At 41.8% G+C, this 14,261-nt stretch overlaps 1 protein-coding gene across 2 annotated transcripts; it reads right to left on the reverse strand.

Annotated features, from left to right (window-relative positions):
- Positions 1–315: 315 nt before the first annotated feature.
- On the reverse strand, positions 316–11,047 carry spice1 (spindle and centriole associated protein 1). Of its 2 annotated transcripts, none has more exons than XM_064331822.1 (17): positions 10,889–11,047; positions 8,679–8,762; positions 7,298–7,345; positions 6,934–7,083; positions 6,472–6,574; positions 4,915–5,033; positions 4,490–4,584; positions 4,284–4,387; positions 3,017–3,264; positions 2,771–2,902; positions 2,534–2,609; positions 2,020–2,167; positions 1,314–1,542; positions 1,015–1,201; positions 735–816; positions 601–667; positions 316–492 (listed from the first exon to the last, which is right to left on the reverse strand). In XM_064331822.1, exons 2-17 carry the CDS (start codon positions 8,760–8,762, stop codon positions 439–441), a joined length of 1,926 nt encoding a protein of 641 aa, XP_064187892.1. In that variant the 5' UTR covers positions 10,889–11,047; the 3' UTR covers positions 316–438. The 2 variants fall into 2 exon arrangements, with proteins under 2 accessions (XP_064187892.1, XP_064187891.1); XM_064331821.1 differs by having other exon boundaries at positions 1,015–1,207.
- Positions 11,048–14,261: the final 3,214 nt, after the last annotated feature.

Raw genomic sequence — 14,261 nt, forward strand, 5'->3', positions numbered from 1 at the left:
ATGTCCTTCCAGTTTCACCTTCTCATGCCATGGCTGTAAGGGTGAAGAACACTAACTTGTTGGAGACACGTCTTTGGGCTTGGTGGCTGATTTATGGAATGTGGTCAATATGAAATCCTTTGTGGCTGGTATATGGAATGTGTTCTATATGAAACCCCCTGTGGCTGATAATGTAGAATGTGTTGTATATGAAACGCTCTCTGGCTGATATATTGAATGTGCAGAATATTGTATCTAATAGATTTGGAACTTAGGCACGCCAGTTTGTGTTTGCAAGCAAACTACATGTGGTAATTACCAAGATCTCAGAAACTTAAAAAAAAAAGTTTAATTCAGATAAACCCCTGTGTACAAGACAAAACATTTATTAGTGTTAAAAAAATCAAGATCCTTTTGTTGCATCAGCACCTTCTAGGGAGAGGAGGAGTGGGGAGCAGGTCACTGCAAGTGTGTGGACAAGGCAAACCATCCTTCATCCTTCAACCTGTCCACCTGCCACAAAAACATGAAGCAGAAATGACATCCCCTCATCAGAGCATCTTGCTATTTCTCAAATCCAAATGTCACAGTGCTAACGTATGGGTGCGCAGGCATGTGTACCTGACTCTGGAGAACGAGGGATTGGTTCTCTCCAATAGCACCATTCACAGAACTCTCAGAAGCGGACCTGTAACATAAGAAAATGAGCCACCACACCCAACTTAGTCACAACACTGAGCATACCTGTGACTCACCTGCACCCACAACAGCTGGCAACGGGGGAAAAGTTCTGCTTGGGCACAGAGACCAACACATCTGTGGTCCTTCTCTCACCATCTGACAACAAAAGAAAGAAAGTATTGAAGCCGAAGAGAGAAAGTAACACACAGTTTTAACAGCCCTTTTGTTAACCCAAAGCAGATCTCCAGAGCAGAATTGTTAAGACTCACAACTATCAAGTAAAGCTACACAGAAACGCATAAAATCAATGCTAAAAGCCAAAAAAAAGACTATTAACGATTAGGTGAACCGTACCTGCCGAGGCACTAAGGAGTGTACGCATGCTGGGTAGGATTGGGGAGACAGAGGGTGAGACTGCGCGTACAGATGTCTGTGTCTGCTCCTCAATGAGCTCCAGCAGCCTGCACCGTGCTTCTGTACTCTGCCTGTTCAGCTCCAACAGACGCTGTTCCATACAGCGACCAGCAGGGGGTGCCTTCTCCTGCAACTGGCAACCACATAAACTAAGCCATGCCCATTCAGAATCCTCAGAAACGTCACATACAGAATTGCTCTTGTACCCTGAATGCTGCCTTTCTCCCTCCCCGTCTCACCTGTGCCGCTTTATCAGATGCTCTATGAGGGCCTGGATCCTGGGGCCCTGCTGGCTGTGTGCAGAACTGCTGTAGCTGTGTTCGGATCAGGGCGTTCTGCTGCGTTAGCTCGGTGATCTGCTGCAGTATGATGGCTTGGGGCAGAATCTGCTTCTGGTCACTGCAGCAATGCTCTTGGCTGGGGACTGCTTGCAGCTGCAGGGACATGCCTTGTTCTGCGAGGACAGAAGTACAGTCTGAAACCCAGAGCAACAGCCCTCCTTACGCCAGAACATTATTACAAATTACACATGTCAGGACGACAAATCAATACAGACACCTCTGCCAGAGGCGTTAGAACAGTCCAACAAAGAACATTTTGTAAATATGAAAGGGAAAGAATTATAGGAGACAGAGTTTTAACCACAGTGATCTAAAAATAAAAAACAGGGCTTTTCAATAATTTGAATTCATTCATATTCAGCACACAGCAATATATGTAAACCCTGAAATACATACTTTTATTCCAGACTTCCATGCTAAGTAGTTTGCTTATAGTCATCTTTCACGGCTGTATTTAATGGAGGATACAAGAAGTTTCCTAACAAGAAACTTCCGCTTTACCTCCCTATGAGGCATTACAGACGGTCTACACAGTATGTAACTGTGAGGCTGATTTATGACCATACTTTCACATTTATAAAAAAGGGGGATCTGACCGGTGGAGTGGGGATGCAGGCTGCTTCTTTGCCGGGGGGGTGACAGCAGCACGGCAGGGGCAGGGGACAGGTTGTCTGCACGGGCTGGCGAGGGCAGGGGCTGTTCCTGTGCTTCCCTTTCACCATAGTGGGGCTCAGCTTCCGATTCCACACAGTCTGCACATCCAAAACAACACCAACTCTACCCTTTACTCAGCCTTGACAAGACAGATAGAATAAAATAGAACAGAATAGAAAACTTCACCCATTTCTGGAAATTTGTCTTTGGCTTTGCCCTGGCTGCATTAACAACAATCAAATATAAACACACCACAGTACACAAAAACAACACAAAACAACATAACAGAGCACAGCAATTGGCATACCATACCCTTAACTCTTTACAGGACATACCCTGGATATCTTTTCCTGGAGATATCCTACCCTTTACAGTTTTAACTCAATTTACTTAACCTACCCTAGCCTTTCATAGCTTTATTGTAACTTCATATGTGCATGCAAATAAATAAGATGAGTACTTACATGGGGCAGTGCTGTCGGCGAAAGGCCGGACTCTATGTCTCTGTTCTGTATCCCAAACACACTGCTGCACCTGGCCCTTTAAAACAGCACCACCGTCATCACTACCACCACCACCACCACCACGCCCCCCCCCCCCCCCCCATTCATTACCATTACCATTGCCACCATCACAACATTCAGCAGCAGGGAAATCCTCCAGGACTTGGAGTGAAATGTACCGTGTCTGAAACTCTATACCTGTAGGGCAAGGCTCTCCTCCCGCAGGGTTAGGGTCTCAGCAGTGAGGGCATCAATCAGACGCCTCTGCTCCATCACTTCCTCCTCCAAACTCTTCCTGTCCTGCACCTCCCTCTGTAAGTCCTCTCTGCTCTGTTCATGCACAAACAACCACAAGCAATGTGTACATTCTTGTACATTTGTGTGTGCGTGTGTGTTTGTGCGTGTGTGTGTGTGTGTGTGTGTGTGTGCGCGTGTTTGCTGTACCTGGTGGAGGCAGCGTGCCAGGCGGGTCACAGTGCGCAGCAGTGACACAGAGAAGCCAGTGAGACTGGGAGAACTGTGCTCTTTAGTGGCAAGGGGCTCCTGCAACTCCAGAGAGTCCAGTTCTGCCTCCACGTCGCTAAGCATGCTCTGCAGCAGATGCAAGCTGGATCGGTTCTTAGTCAGGCTGTCATGTCCCACAGGTTCCCCACAGCATTGCTTGCTGTTCTGGGATGACACACGCTTCCTAGCTATAAATACGTAGAGGAGAAAATGCCACATACGCGGAACATTAATTCCGACGGCACTGTGCTTACAGATAGTTTCGCAGTTTAGCTCTGTTGAAAATGCAACAGACATGGTACATTCATTTTATGCCTGGTTTCTTGGTGTGGACAGAATGCGTCCTTTTCCTCTACTGGGAAGCAGGTGAACAAAAAGACATTGGCACAAGCTTCTTCGGAAATAGACTGTCTGGTCTATTTTGGCAAATTTACCAACTTCACCTTTTTCTTTTTCCATGCTAGCATTTTGGTAATCCTACCATTCTGGCAGAACAACATTAAAACAATGCACAACTTAGATCCCTCTCCAAAACTCCAAGTACTTTCCAGTTTTTAAAAGTACTATATTGTACATAACCCAATGGAAATTGTGTACCTTAATTCTATTTAAACAAAATTATTGCTAACAGAACTGGTAGGCAAGAAGTCTATGCATGCACAGCAAAAAGATGCAACTATTTTTAGGTACACTTTTTGTTTGGACATAACATTACGCTTTTAATCGTTTTGCCATGCATGTATACTTGCATATTACTTATTTAAACCCCTGATTATGAAAGTGTACTGTACAAATCTTAAGCCATCTGCAATGTTCATGTTCAGTTTTTTTTTGTTTTTTTCAACTTTACTGTTCATGTTTATGTTCAGATAAAATGTACCTATGTTAGTTATGTCTCAATTTATTGGTTTGCCGTGTTGTGGACATAACGCACAATGTGCAATTAACAGCCCAAAAGTTGGTCAAATTATGGCATACAATTCAACGCTTAACATTGCAACACAGTGACAAAGCCATATTTTTTCATATTTTCTCACCGTATATTGAAATATATTTGAACTTAAAGTACAATATTTTCCCAGAAGCGATAAAATTTTAATACGCCTTAGCAATGATGTAATTTGCTTTCTATAGTATTTTTAGTGCATCTTCACCAATAATGCGGCAATAATTCTGAACCTGACCATATGTTGGGCAGAAGACGTACCTGCCGGTTTCTCTGTAAGAGATGAGATCTGAGGGCAGGGAGATTGGGGTGTCTCTTGTTGCGCTCCCAGACCCTGGGCCTCCTCCTGCAGCAACCGCCCGAACCTGCAATCACAAAGATCGGTGGTTGATACCGAGAAATCGGCAGGTGTTAAGAAAAGGGGAGAGTTGTAATGGGTAGATGTTGCTATGATTACATGTTGATACCTGCTCATGTCCACACGGGAGCTGTGTGTGGATGAAGGATCAGGCTCCTCTTCATTGTATTCTCTTCCACTGACATCTTCAAATTCATTCAGAGCCTGGAACATATACTGCAGTTTTACATGTGCATAATATGGATAGGACAGATAAGGACAGAATTCATGCTTACTTTCCTTCACTGTTATCACGGTTTGCCACAATGTTTTTTTCTTTTTGGACACCAGTACCCCCTCTTCTAAAAAACATCTGTTATTGCTTCAACCTTTTTTCACAGCTATTTTCCAGACAGTATTTCCCCACTATTTTATGGCCCCAAGTCCTCCTTTATCCAGCCTATAATTCAAATTAAACCTTTTCCTCCCTCACCCACAGCCATTCCAAATATGCTCAAATACACACTGGATGCACAGACACCCCAAGACACCTACCTGTGGATCCATGATGGACTGGCTCAGAAGGGAGAGTGGGGTTGAAGGTTCTGGTCTCAACAGCACTGGGAGGTCTGGTTCAGGTCCAGAATCAGGGGCCACGGTCACATTGGGGAGCCCTTCGACCGCAGAGACAATTCGCCTTTAACACACAGAACACTGTACACCCTATCCACTCATACTACTGTATCAATGCCTAATCAACAGCGCTATTTATTTCATATGTGAGCTGAGCAAGAAATGGAATGGATACATTTTCGAGGAGCACACAGTAGACGAATGTTATGCTCTGCTGGGCCCAGCATGCAATTGAATCATCACAGTACAAAAATGAAGTGGCTAGCCTACTTTAAGATGGAAGTAAGGCAAATATTTTTTCCCTAATTACCGCAAGTACAATTAAATATATAGCCTACTCAAGCCTAACCAATATACCGTTCCCTCTAAGGGGACAAGTGGACCCAGACCATGCCAGAAAAATTCCCCCCACAGCATAACAGAGCCACCGGACCCCTCAGTGTAGCGGTGAAGCATTTAGGCCTGTACCGTTCTCTTGGCGTACACCACACACGCACTTGTCGAGCATAAGGTGACGGACTGTAATAAGAGGTTCACGCACTTCAACCCTACATTGACTATAGCACCATAAGTGTGAGAGATATCCCACCAGCTGTAATTAGCTAACAGATAGCAAAGGCAAAATGGTATCTAATGTTAATAGTACTGGCTAGTCATATGCTTTTGTCCTTGCTTTACCGCATCTGACACACTGTAAGTCTGCTTGCCACTTCAGACAGAGTCAGTGTACTACTGACTGGCTGCTGCTGTTGGGTGTGCCTCCCTGCTGCCTGCTCGCTGCTGTTGGGTGTGCCTCCCTGCTGCCTGCTCGCTGCCGCACTGCAGCACTAACAGTCTCCCATAGTTCTCATGTACGTTTAGAAATTTAGAACAATGGAATTATTCAAGCTTGCAGAAGTAGCCTAATTTTGTAAGTTTTGTAGGAATTGTGTCTCCCCATGTTAAGTCCATAAACAATTCAGCATCCAAATTTCTAATTCTGTGGCCTCGTTCAAATTTAATAAAGTCTGCAACCATGAAACTATAAAAAACATGCATGTCTCAAAATGATCAATAGAATAAGGGGTCTCAAGTCCAGATCATTTGCCTTTAAAATTAGTTATCTTCATGGTAAAAAGTCATTTTTAATGATAATTTTTTAGGGGGTATACACAGCACAGTAGTGGCATAATGTAGCTGTAACAAAATTGGTATTTGGTGAGCCCACGGCGATTGTAGTCTACCTGAGAAATGGTACCGAGATCGGCACTGAAATGGCGGAGATATCGAGGTTCATCAAGCTACCGTACTCAGTGCAATGTTGGTGTGCGACTGCATGCAAATTTGATCCAAAATTGTTCCAATTGACTGGCTAGGCCAATGTATCTGTTGACCTCTAGTGAACACACCCAGTGGGTAAACTCAAGGAGCAAACACTTAGCTACATATCACTAAACCCAAGTCCATATTGACACAAAGTGAAAGGTGAGAGAGCAGCACCTGTTTGTCTGTGTGGAGCATCACCAAACAGGTCATTCACCACAGCTAAGACTCCATCAGATCGGGCCAGGACATCCTGCAACTGGTACTTATCTGAGAACACCTGCAGTAGCAAATATATACATAGAGGGATGCAAAGTTATTTATTTCTGTTCTCTTTAGGGTAAATACAGCACCTTAGCTGCTGCAGCAGATTCCAGCTATATAAAGGATAAGGTGCGAGATATAAGCAAGCTAAGCTGTTCTAGATGAGGGCAACTGCAAAGCAATTAACTGACATGTGCAGTATATAACTACATTTTTTTAAAGTAGCCTGCATCAGTGTAAAGTGACATTGTACTACTGAATGTGCCTGCACACACATTCACATGTAAATACAGATGTCTGTACACCCCCCCTCCCATACACATACCCAGTCTTGCATGCATTCACGCAGGCACACACATATGTGCACACACATACCTCTCTGATAATGTTAAGATGGGCAGGGTCCAACTGGGCAGGTCTAGGCAGGCCTGATGAGGTTTTCTTTAATTTGTGTCCCACGACGCGCTTCATCTCCCACTGAGCTGCTACTCTGTTCTGAGATTTATGGAGGTCATGCCGCCGTTTCTGAGACATGGAGAGGAAGTGCCTTTTGTACAGGGACAGGACACAGCAGTACACACAAGCATGCATGCAGGCATGCACACACTCAAAACCCAAATCTGGTTAGAATATGAGGAGCCGATAGTGAGAGTACAGGAGGGCGGAATCCTATGGGAATGATATGAGAGGGAGGGGGCATATCCTGTGATAAAAATATAAAGATTATTACATTACTCACCAGTTCCTCTGGTGTGGCCTTGTGCACATTTAGATCATGGATGGTGCTCTGATTAAAAGTGGGAGGGGAAAAAAAAAAGAGATAGAAAGACAAAGTTTATCCATGTTCAACAGGGGAGTATGGTGCATGTTATATAACTAGCCAACAATAAGAACAATAGCATGGTATTGAGGGTTTGTGTTTGGTATGGGAAACACACACACTGCATTTTATCACCCGGCTGTGAAAAATACACACCAGAAGCCTGTCGTTAAGAGGCAATAAAAGCAGTCAGAAGCTCTTCTATGTTTATTAATTAAGTGCTGCTAACTGGCACGCTGACGAAGTAGAAAAATATTATACATAGTGATGTCAAAAGGAAAGTACACCCTCTTTCAATTCTATGGCTTTACATATAAGGACAAGACTAACTTGTATATGCCTCATATGCCTAACAGTAGACAACTCTAACCTGATGCAGAAAACAATCCAACATGCAGAAGCCATTCTGGCAGGCAATTTATCTTGCATGACATGCATACAACTGGCACTCTAGGCAGCGCTATAGTGCCACCTGCAAAATTACAAATTTGAAAAAATGATTACTGCTATTTTGCATGACGTACATCCACCAATTATTTTCCACGTCTACCACCTCATTTTGAACAAATAACATCATTGAACCCCGTGTCTGCCTTATTGATTTTCCACCATTTTAAATTGTTTGAAAAACAAACTTTTTCATACTACTCCTAGAATATTCACCCGATTCTCACCACATTTGGCATGTTTGACTTGCAGTATGTCCCCATGTCAAATTGCAAAGGAAATTTTGATAACTCAAAAGATGGCCACACAACTACTTTCAATTTAGGCAAAAACTAAAAAAACAGACTGCGGAACTTTCATTGGCTGATAGCAGCCATATTTTCCCCCCCAATGTCAACTTGTCGGTTTAAGATTCTATAAGACCTAAAATCCCAGCATGTACAATTAGAATTGAATTAGTTATTTTGGTTAGAAGTTAAGCCCACTTTTCCAAAATTCTACACAATAGGGCCACCTATAAGCTAAGAATCACCATAAAATCATATGGAGGACATGTGTCAGGTTTCACTACGATCAGACATTGCATTCAGGAGATAGGTAGTGAAATTTTGACACATCCTTAAATTGGCTCTTTGTCCAATCAACTTTTCTTTTACTGCAACTGTAGTCTACTGGTACCCAAAAAATTTTTTATTAAATTTTCACTGTTGTCCAGCTCTGAATCTTTCTTAAGGTACATGGCAACTCGTTTACTACTTTATTGATGAACCTGGTGACTAGTAAACATGCAAATCCTATTGCAGTTGTGTAAACAACCACCAATGGTAATACAGTCACATGGATAAGTACCTACCACCCACTCCTGCTTCACCGTCCTGGACTGGGTTGGCCGCCTTCCTGAACTGCGGCTGAAGCGGTTCACCTTTGCTAAGGACATCTGATCAAACAGAGAAATGCAGTCAGCTGACCACCACATGACTACGCACCATGGACACACTATGAAAACGATCAGCTAGCTAGCCAATGTGTAGCATGTTACCTGAAAGATGCTCATACTGGTAACCTACTTAGTTTGACACCTGACCAGAAAAACGTCATTTATTTCGTGACATTGCAACCATTAACCAAGTACAATATGAGAAGATTTTTCCAGCCATATAAAAATGCCAATAAAAGACTGAAATGTCAAGTGTGCTCAAAGGGCTCACACAACAAAAACACTATGACGCCAGCCAAGCATAACCCAGCAGCTGCACTTACCTTTTTCCATGTTAAATATGTTGCCACCCAAAAATTAATTAGTTATGCTGCCTGAGTTGCTATAGCAATGTGCCTTTTTTGCTGTTTTTGTGTACAGAATGCCATCAAAAGCAAAAAAGAGAGTGGAAGTACCCAGGGAGGTCATGGAGAGAGCTTCAGATTTGGAGGTTAGAGACGCTAGGAATCAGGAATTTTAAATAGGGTTTAATATTTATTAAAGAAATTAATATTACTCATCAACATGTTTGACATAGTTCAGTGTTTAATGTTAAATATGTTCAGCTTATTTGCTTGCTGTGTTAACATAGCCTAACATATCTTCTGGATGCTCAAAGTGATTAATGGAAAGGTAACAGCCACCTAGTCACAGGCATTAATAATAAGCACACACCAGATTGGTCTGTATGGTAGGCTATTTGCTTTGTAAAAGTAAAAGCAGCTTTCCTCATCGATTTGGACATTACAACTCACTTCACAGTGAGTTATGAAGTCGCATGTACGTCAATGTTTACTCATTTTTTTCATGAATAAAGTTCAATGGGTCATAATCTGAGGATGTAGCTGGTCTCACGTTACCACTGGAAATGTGTTTCCTAGATTGACATTAGTATGTGCAGGGGGGGAAAAACCTGCGTACGCACATTATAGGTACTGTTAAAATTATTCAGCAGCTCCAGTACAATCATACCGAGTAGGTGGTATGAATGAAACATCAGACTCTAGGGTCCTGCCGACTGACAATAGATCAAGGGATCAGCAGTCTTCATGAGGGATCAGCAATCTCTACCCCTGGCTAAAAAATTATATATATATATATCAATGTGAATGAAAAAAGGAAAAACAGTATGTGCACAGCATGTTATCACGAGGTGCTGGTCCGGCGGCACAATACAAACAACATGAACCACACTCAAGAAAAAAAAGGAGACCTTCTGACATTAAAGACTTGTATTGTTTCATTTCATTCATTTTTGAATGACAATTTACGGATGGCGATCTGATGTATATAAAGTACCAATATGCAAAGTCCTTGAATTTTTTTAAAGGGCAAGGAAAGCACTTATAGTATAAAAGTCTTTAAAATTGCTGCTGCTACGACATTTTCAGTATATTGAAAACCTAAAACGTCACTGACCTATGTATCTATGTATGCGTTTGTCTATGCGGGTATATTTCCGCATAGGTTACGTCTGTACTACTCATGTTTGTAAAGGTAGCATTTAATTTTTTTTTCCGGTATACATTTCCGGCGGTGAACTTTGTAGACGGTCCCTTCAGTCTCGGAAACGCGAGGAGCTGAAAATAGCAGAATTATGTCGAATTCGCTTAAAGATGGATATAGACCCGGAAAGATGTTTCCTATATGCTATAAATAAGGTACAACGATTGTAGCGTGTCGTATTTTGTGCCCGCATTCAGAATCTGTGATCTGTTTGAATATTTGACGTTTCGTTCGTAATCTACTGAAGCCGGAATCCGATTATCCCAGTATAAAACAAATTTTTCCGCAGTATTAATTGTGGTTGCCGTCTACTGCCAGCTAGGCAACTAGCACATATGTGCTATCTAACAAATAATACAACGTTAAATTGCTGGTCTGCAGGCGGACTGTGCTGACAACACGTTATTATACGTTTCCATAACTACTAGGCTAGCCAACTAGCCTAGTGTTGTTAGCTAATTAGCTGGATAGCCAACGTACTTTTAACCACATCAACGACGTCAACTGTCATTTCCTAACATGGCATTTATTGCACAAAACATCAAAATCCTGACGAAATTCAGCTACCGATGTTTACTTACTAAGTAGCGGGTTTGGCGTCTGAGTTTTTACAAAAGGCGTTTGTACACAAGGCATGCACCGAATCACAGAACTGCAGGAAACTACACTGGCTCAATCTCAAAACGGCGCTGTTTTCACGGCCCTTGGTTTTCTTCTCTGATTGGCCAATTTGATATGTCACGTGAAGGTGGTCCTTTTGTCTTTTGTGTTGCTGTAAACCGAGGAGTTAAAACGGTTGTTCGCTAACTGCCTTTATATAGTGGATTTATAATCCGCATTGATTGTAGTCATAAAGCGTATATAGGAGCGTCATAGATGAATATCATAGAGTTCATTGATGGTAGTGCTATGTAATGTTTATGGCTACCACTAGACTAAAGTAGTACCGTGAAATGAGCGACCGTAAGAAAGCAGATTCTTCTGAAGTTGTTCAAAATAAAAGTGCGAATACGAGAAACGGGCACCTCAAAGTTTAGACTTTTAAAAATACTGCTTCATTATAATCATAATGCAAATTACGTTTCTGCAGTAACGTTTACACGTACATGCTATGTACTTTTTTCATGATTTTTTCTTTCTTTCTACTGTGTTGTTTGTTAGAAATGCAGTAAGTATATGAAATACCAAGATCACCCTGTTTTTGGAGAATATATCACTGATTCCAACATCCTTGAAATAATTTGCAGGTCATGTTAAAGGCATACTATGCAGGTATGATTTTTTTTACTAGGAAATATTGTAAAGTAACTATGCTAAGACATATCTATGTTAAACTGGCAATCTCAGTCTTGACATACATTTGCCAAATTCTTGCCGCTTTACCTATAGGCAATATATATATATATATATATATATATATATATATATATGTTATCTGAAGATAAACACGGTTTTCAACGCACAGAAAAGCCAAGTTACTCACACATACAAAGCACGGTCTATAAGTCATTAATTCAAACTGTCAAAATCTAGGCCTGCCATTAAAAGTATTGATATCAAAATGATGCCCAGTAGCAAGAAACAATATTGGCTAACATACGTTACACAAATGAAACAAGCTGTATTCCAAAGCAATGCTACCCAATGTTTCCTAAATTGTTTCCTAGTATGAAAAACTGTCAGATGTCAATTATAGACTCACAAGGGTGGATACAGGAGAAGATGCTGGCATATTCCATGTGGTGAACCTGCGGCCCTTCTACACTTGGGACACTGCTGCAGCACTAGAGAAGCCTAGACCTAAAGATTATGTTAACCTGGAGCCCATGAGCCACAAAGGGTTGGAGGACAGTTTCATAGCCGAACCTGACAGCCTGGACCCAAATTATTGCCTAAGCATGGACTTGAACATTCCTGTACTGAAAGAAGTCAATGGCAATGGCCATGACTTGAACCTACCTGACCGTGACACTGACACCACTGACTTACCTGCTGACATTATTGAAAACAATGATGAAACACAACCTGAAATGCACAAAATTGATCTCAAGTAAGGGTTAAAAGTTTATTATTAGCAGATTGGCCTGAATTACAAGTAAAAGTTAAGTATTCTATGTTTTTGTAGCCTGCAGAATGGTAAATGGTAAATGGACTGCATTTATATAGTGCTATTATCCAAAGCGCTTTACAATTGATGCCTCTCATTCACCCATTCACAGATACACTCAAACACCAACGGTGAAAGGCTGCCATGCAAGGTACCAATCAGCTCCTTGCCTTACTTTCCCATGCAAGGTACCAATCAGAATATTTAAAAAAAAAGTTATTAGTTCATATTTGTTCAAGAAAAAAAAATTAAAATGGGTACAATGTGATCCACTAATTTATGACTGATAATTGTTTTGTTATTTCATGTCTAATTTTTTTCTATTGCTGTTTCCATATGGGTTTGTAACTGTCAGACACGAGCGTAAGACCCCTGGGAGGGAGATGCGGCAGTTCTGGGAAACACGGTTGCCGCATGGAGAGAGAGAGAGAGAGAGCGCATCCACACAAACATGAAATAAATAGGTTCCGGTCAAAAGCAATAAACTAAAACAACAAACTAAAATAAGAAAGACAAAAGAAAGTAAAACAGAGGGATCACTTTTGAGTGCGCTGCTCGTAGCTGCACACATCCCTGGGCTGCACTGGTGTTAGTGATGGGTAATAATGTCTTTTCAACCTTGACTACTTGTGGTCTGTTTGTGAGAAAGTTGAATCCAGTGAATGAGTGGTGATGGGACATTTAAGCACTGGAGTTTTAACTATCATCTGGTGCGACTGGGGGCAGAATTATATTTAGTACCAGTTTTTAAAGGCACTTCATGATAATGGAGGTGAAGGCTACACATTGGTAATGATTGACTTCAGATGGGTGTGGCTTTTTGGGAACAGAGATGATGGTACAGTGGATGTGCAGAGGGATTTGATAAAGAGAGTATGGAGTATGGGTGTGAGGTCCATGGCACATAATATCAGGACCCTTCCCGTGATCCTATCTAGCTCAGGAGCCTTGTTGGGTTTTTACTGCAACAGCTGGTGGTAGATATCCTGTCTGGTATGGAGGGATTCATAGTCAGGTTAACAGGAGGGTAGCTAGTTGAGGAGGCTCTCACACTGCTGAATAATCAGAGGTGTCAAAACAGGCATAAAAACCATGGGGAAAAGATGAGGGGTCTGATGCATTGCTGGCTTGTTTTTTTGTCCAGCGAATGTCCAGATCACCTGGATAGGTTGTTGAATGTTCAATTTAGAGAGCTGGATCCAGTTGACAATGGACAGAATTCCGAAGGAGTAAGATCGATAATTATCTACGTATATAATGCAGAGAAGTATCCTGACTCTTTTGCACTGATTGTCATGATGATCTCTAAAAGTTAATTGACAAAATGAACTTATCATCAGGACTCATTACACACCACTCTGGATAACTGTAGGCAAAGCATTTGGCAGTGCCTCATGAAAAATGTTGGGGGGAATTTACAAAACCTTGTGGCAACCTAGTCCAAGTTGTTGTTCATTACATGTGAATGCAAATCGATTTTGATCTCTCTCATCAATTGGTATTGACCAAAATCCATTGCTAATGTCCAATGATGTAAAATGTGTCATGTGAGAGCCTATGTAATGTAACAATGGGGTGGGAGATGGATGGGCGATGGCTGTTGAGCAGGTTAGCACTGAGCAGCCATGTTCCGTTTCTGTTTTGATGTAGGTCATCTGCACTGAAAAGGTCTCTGCATTCCCAGAATAGATTGAAACTGTCAATAATGTTCAGTTTGTGAGCAGCGCATGAAGAGCAAAACCAGGTGTTCAGGCTCAAAAGTCTGCTGAACCGGTTTATTCCACATGCACTTCAGCAGATGATTGCCTAAGAGGGCTGAATAAATTGGCTAAATCCCGTTTTAGTAA

The sequence above is a fragment of the Anguilla rostrata genome, chromosome 4 (assembly GCF_018555375.3).
Source record: "Anguilla rostrata isolate EN2019 chromosome 4, ASM1855537v3, whole genome shotgun sequence".
NCBI lineage: Eukaryota > Metazoa > Chordata > Actinopteri > Anguilliformes > Anguillidae > Anguilla > Anguilla rostrata.

Coding starts and splice junctions, on each gene's coding strand:
- spice1 (XM_064331821.1), bottom strand. CDS start 8,762: ATGTCCTTAGCAAAGGTGAACCGCTTCAGCCGCAGTTCAGGAAGGCGG. Junction 3,265..4,283: donor TCTTACAGAGAAACCGGCAG/GTACGTCTTCTG, acceptor ACGTATTTATAG/CTAGGAAGCGTGTGTCATCC. Junction 2,168..2,533: donor CGCCGACAGCACTGCCCCAT/GTAAGTACTCAT, acceptor TTGGATGTGCAG/ACTGTGTGGAATCGGAAGCT.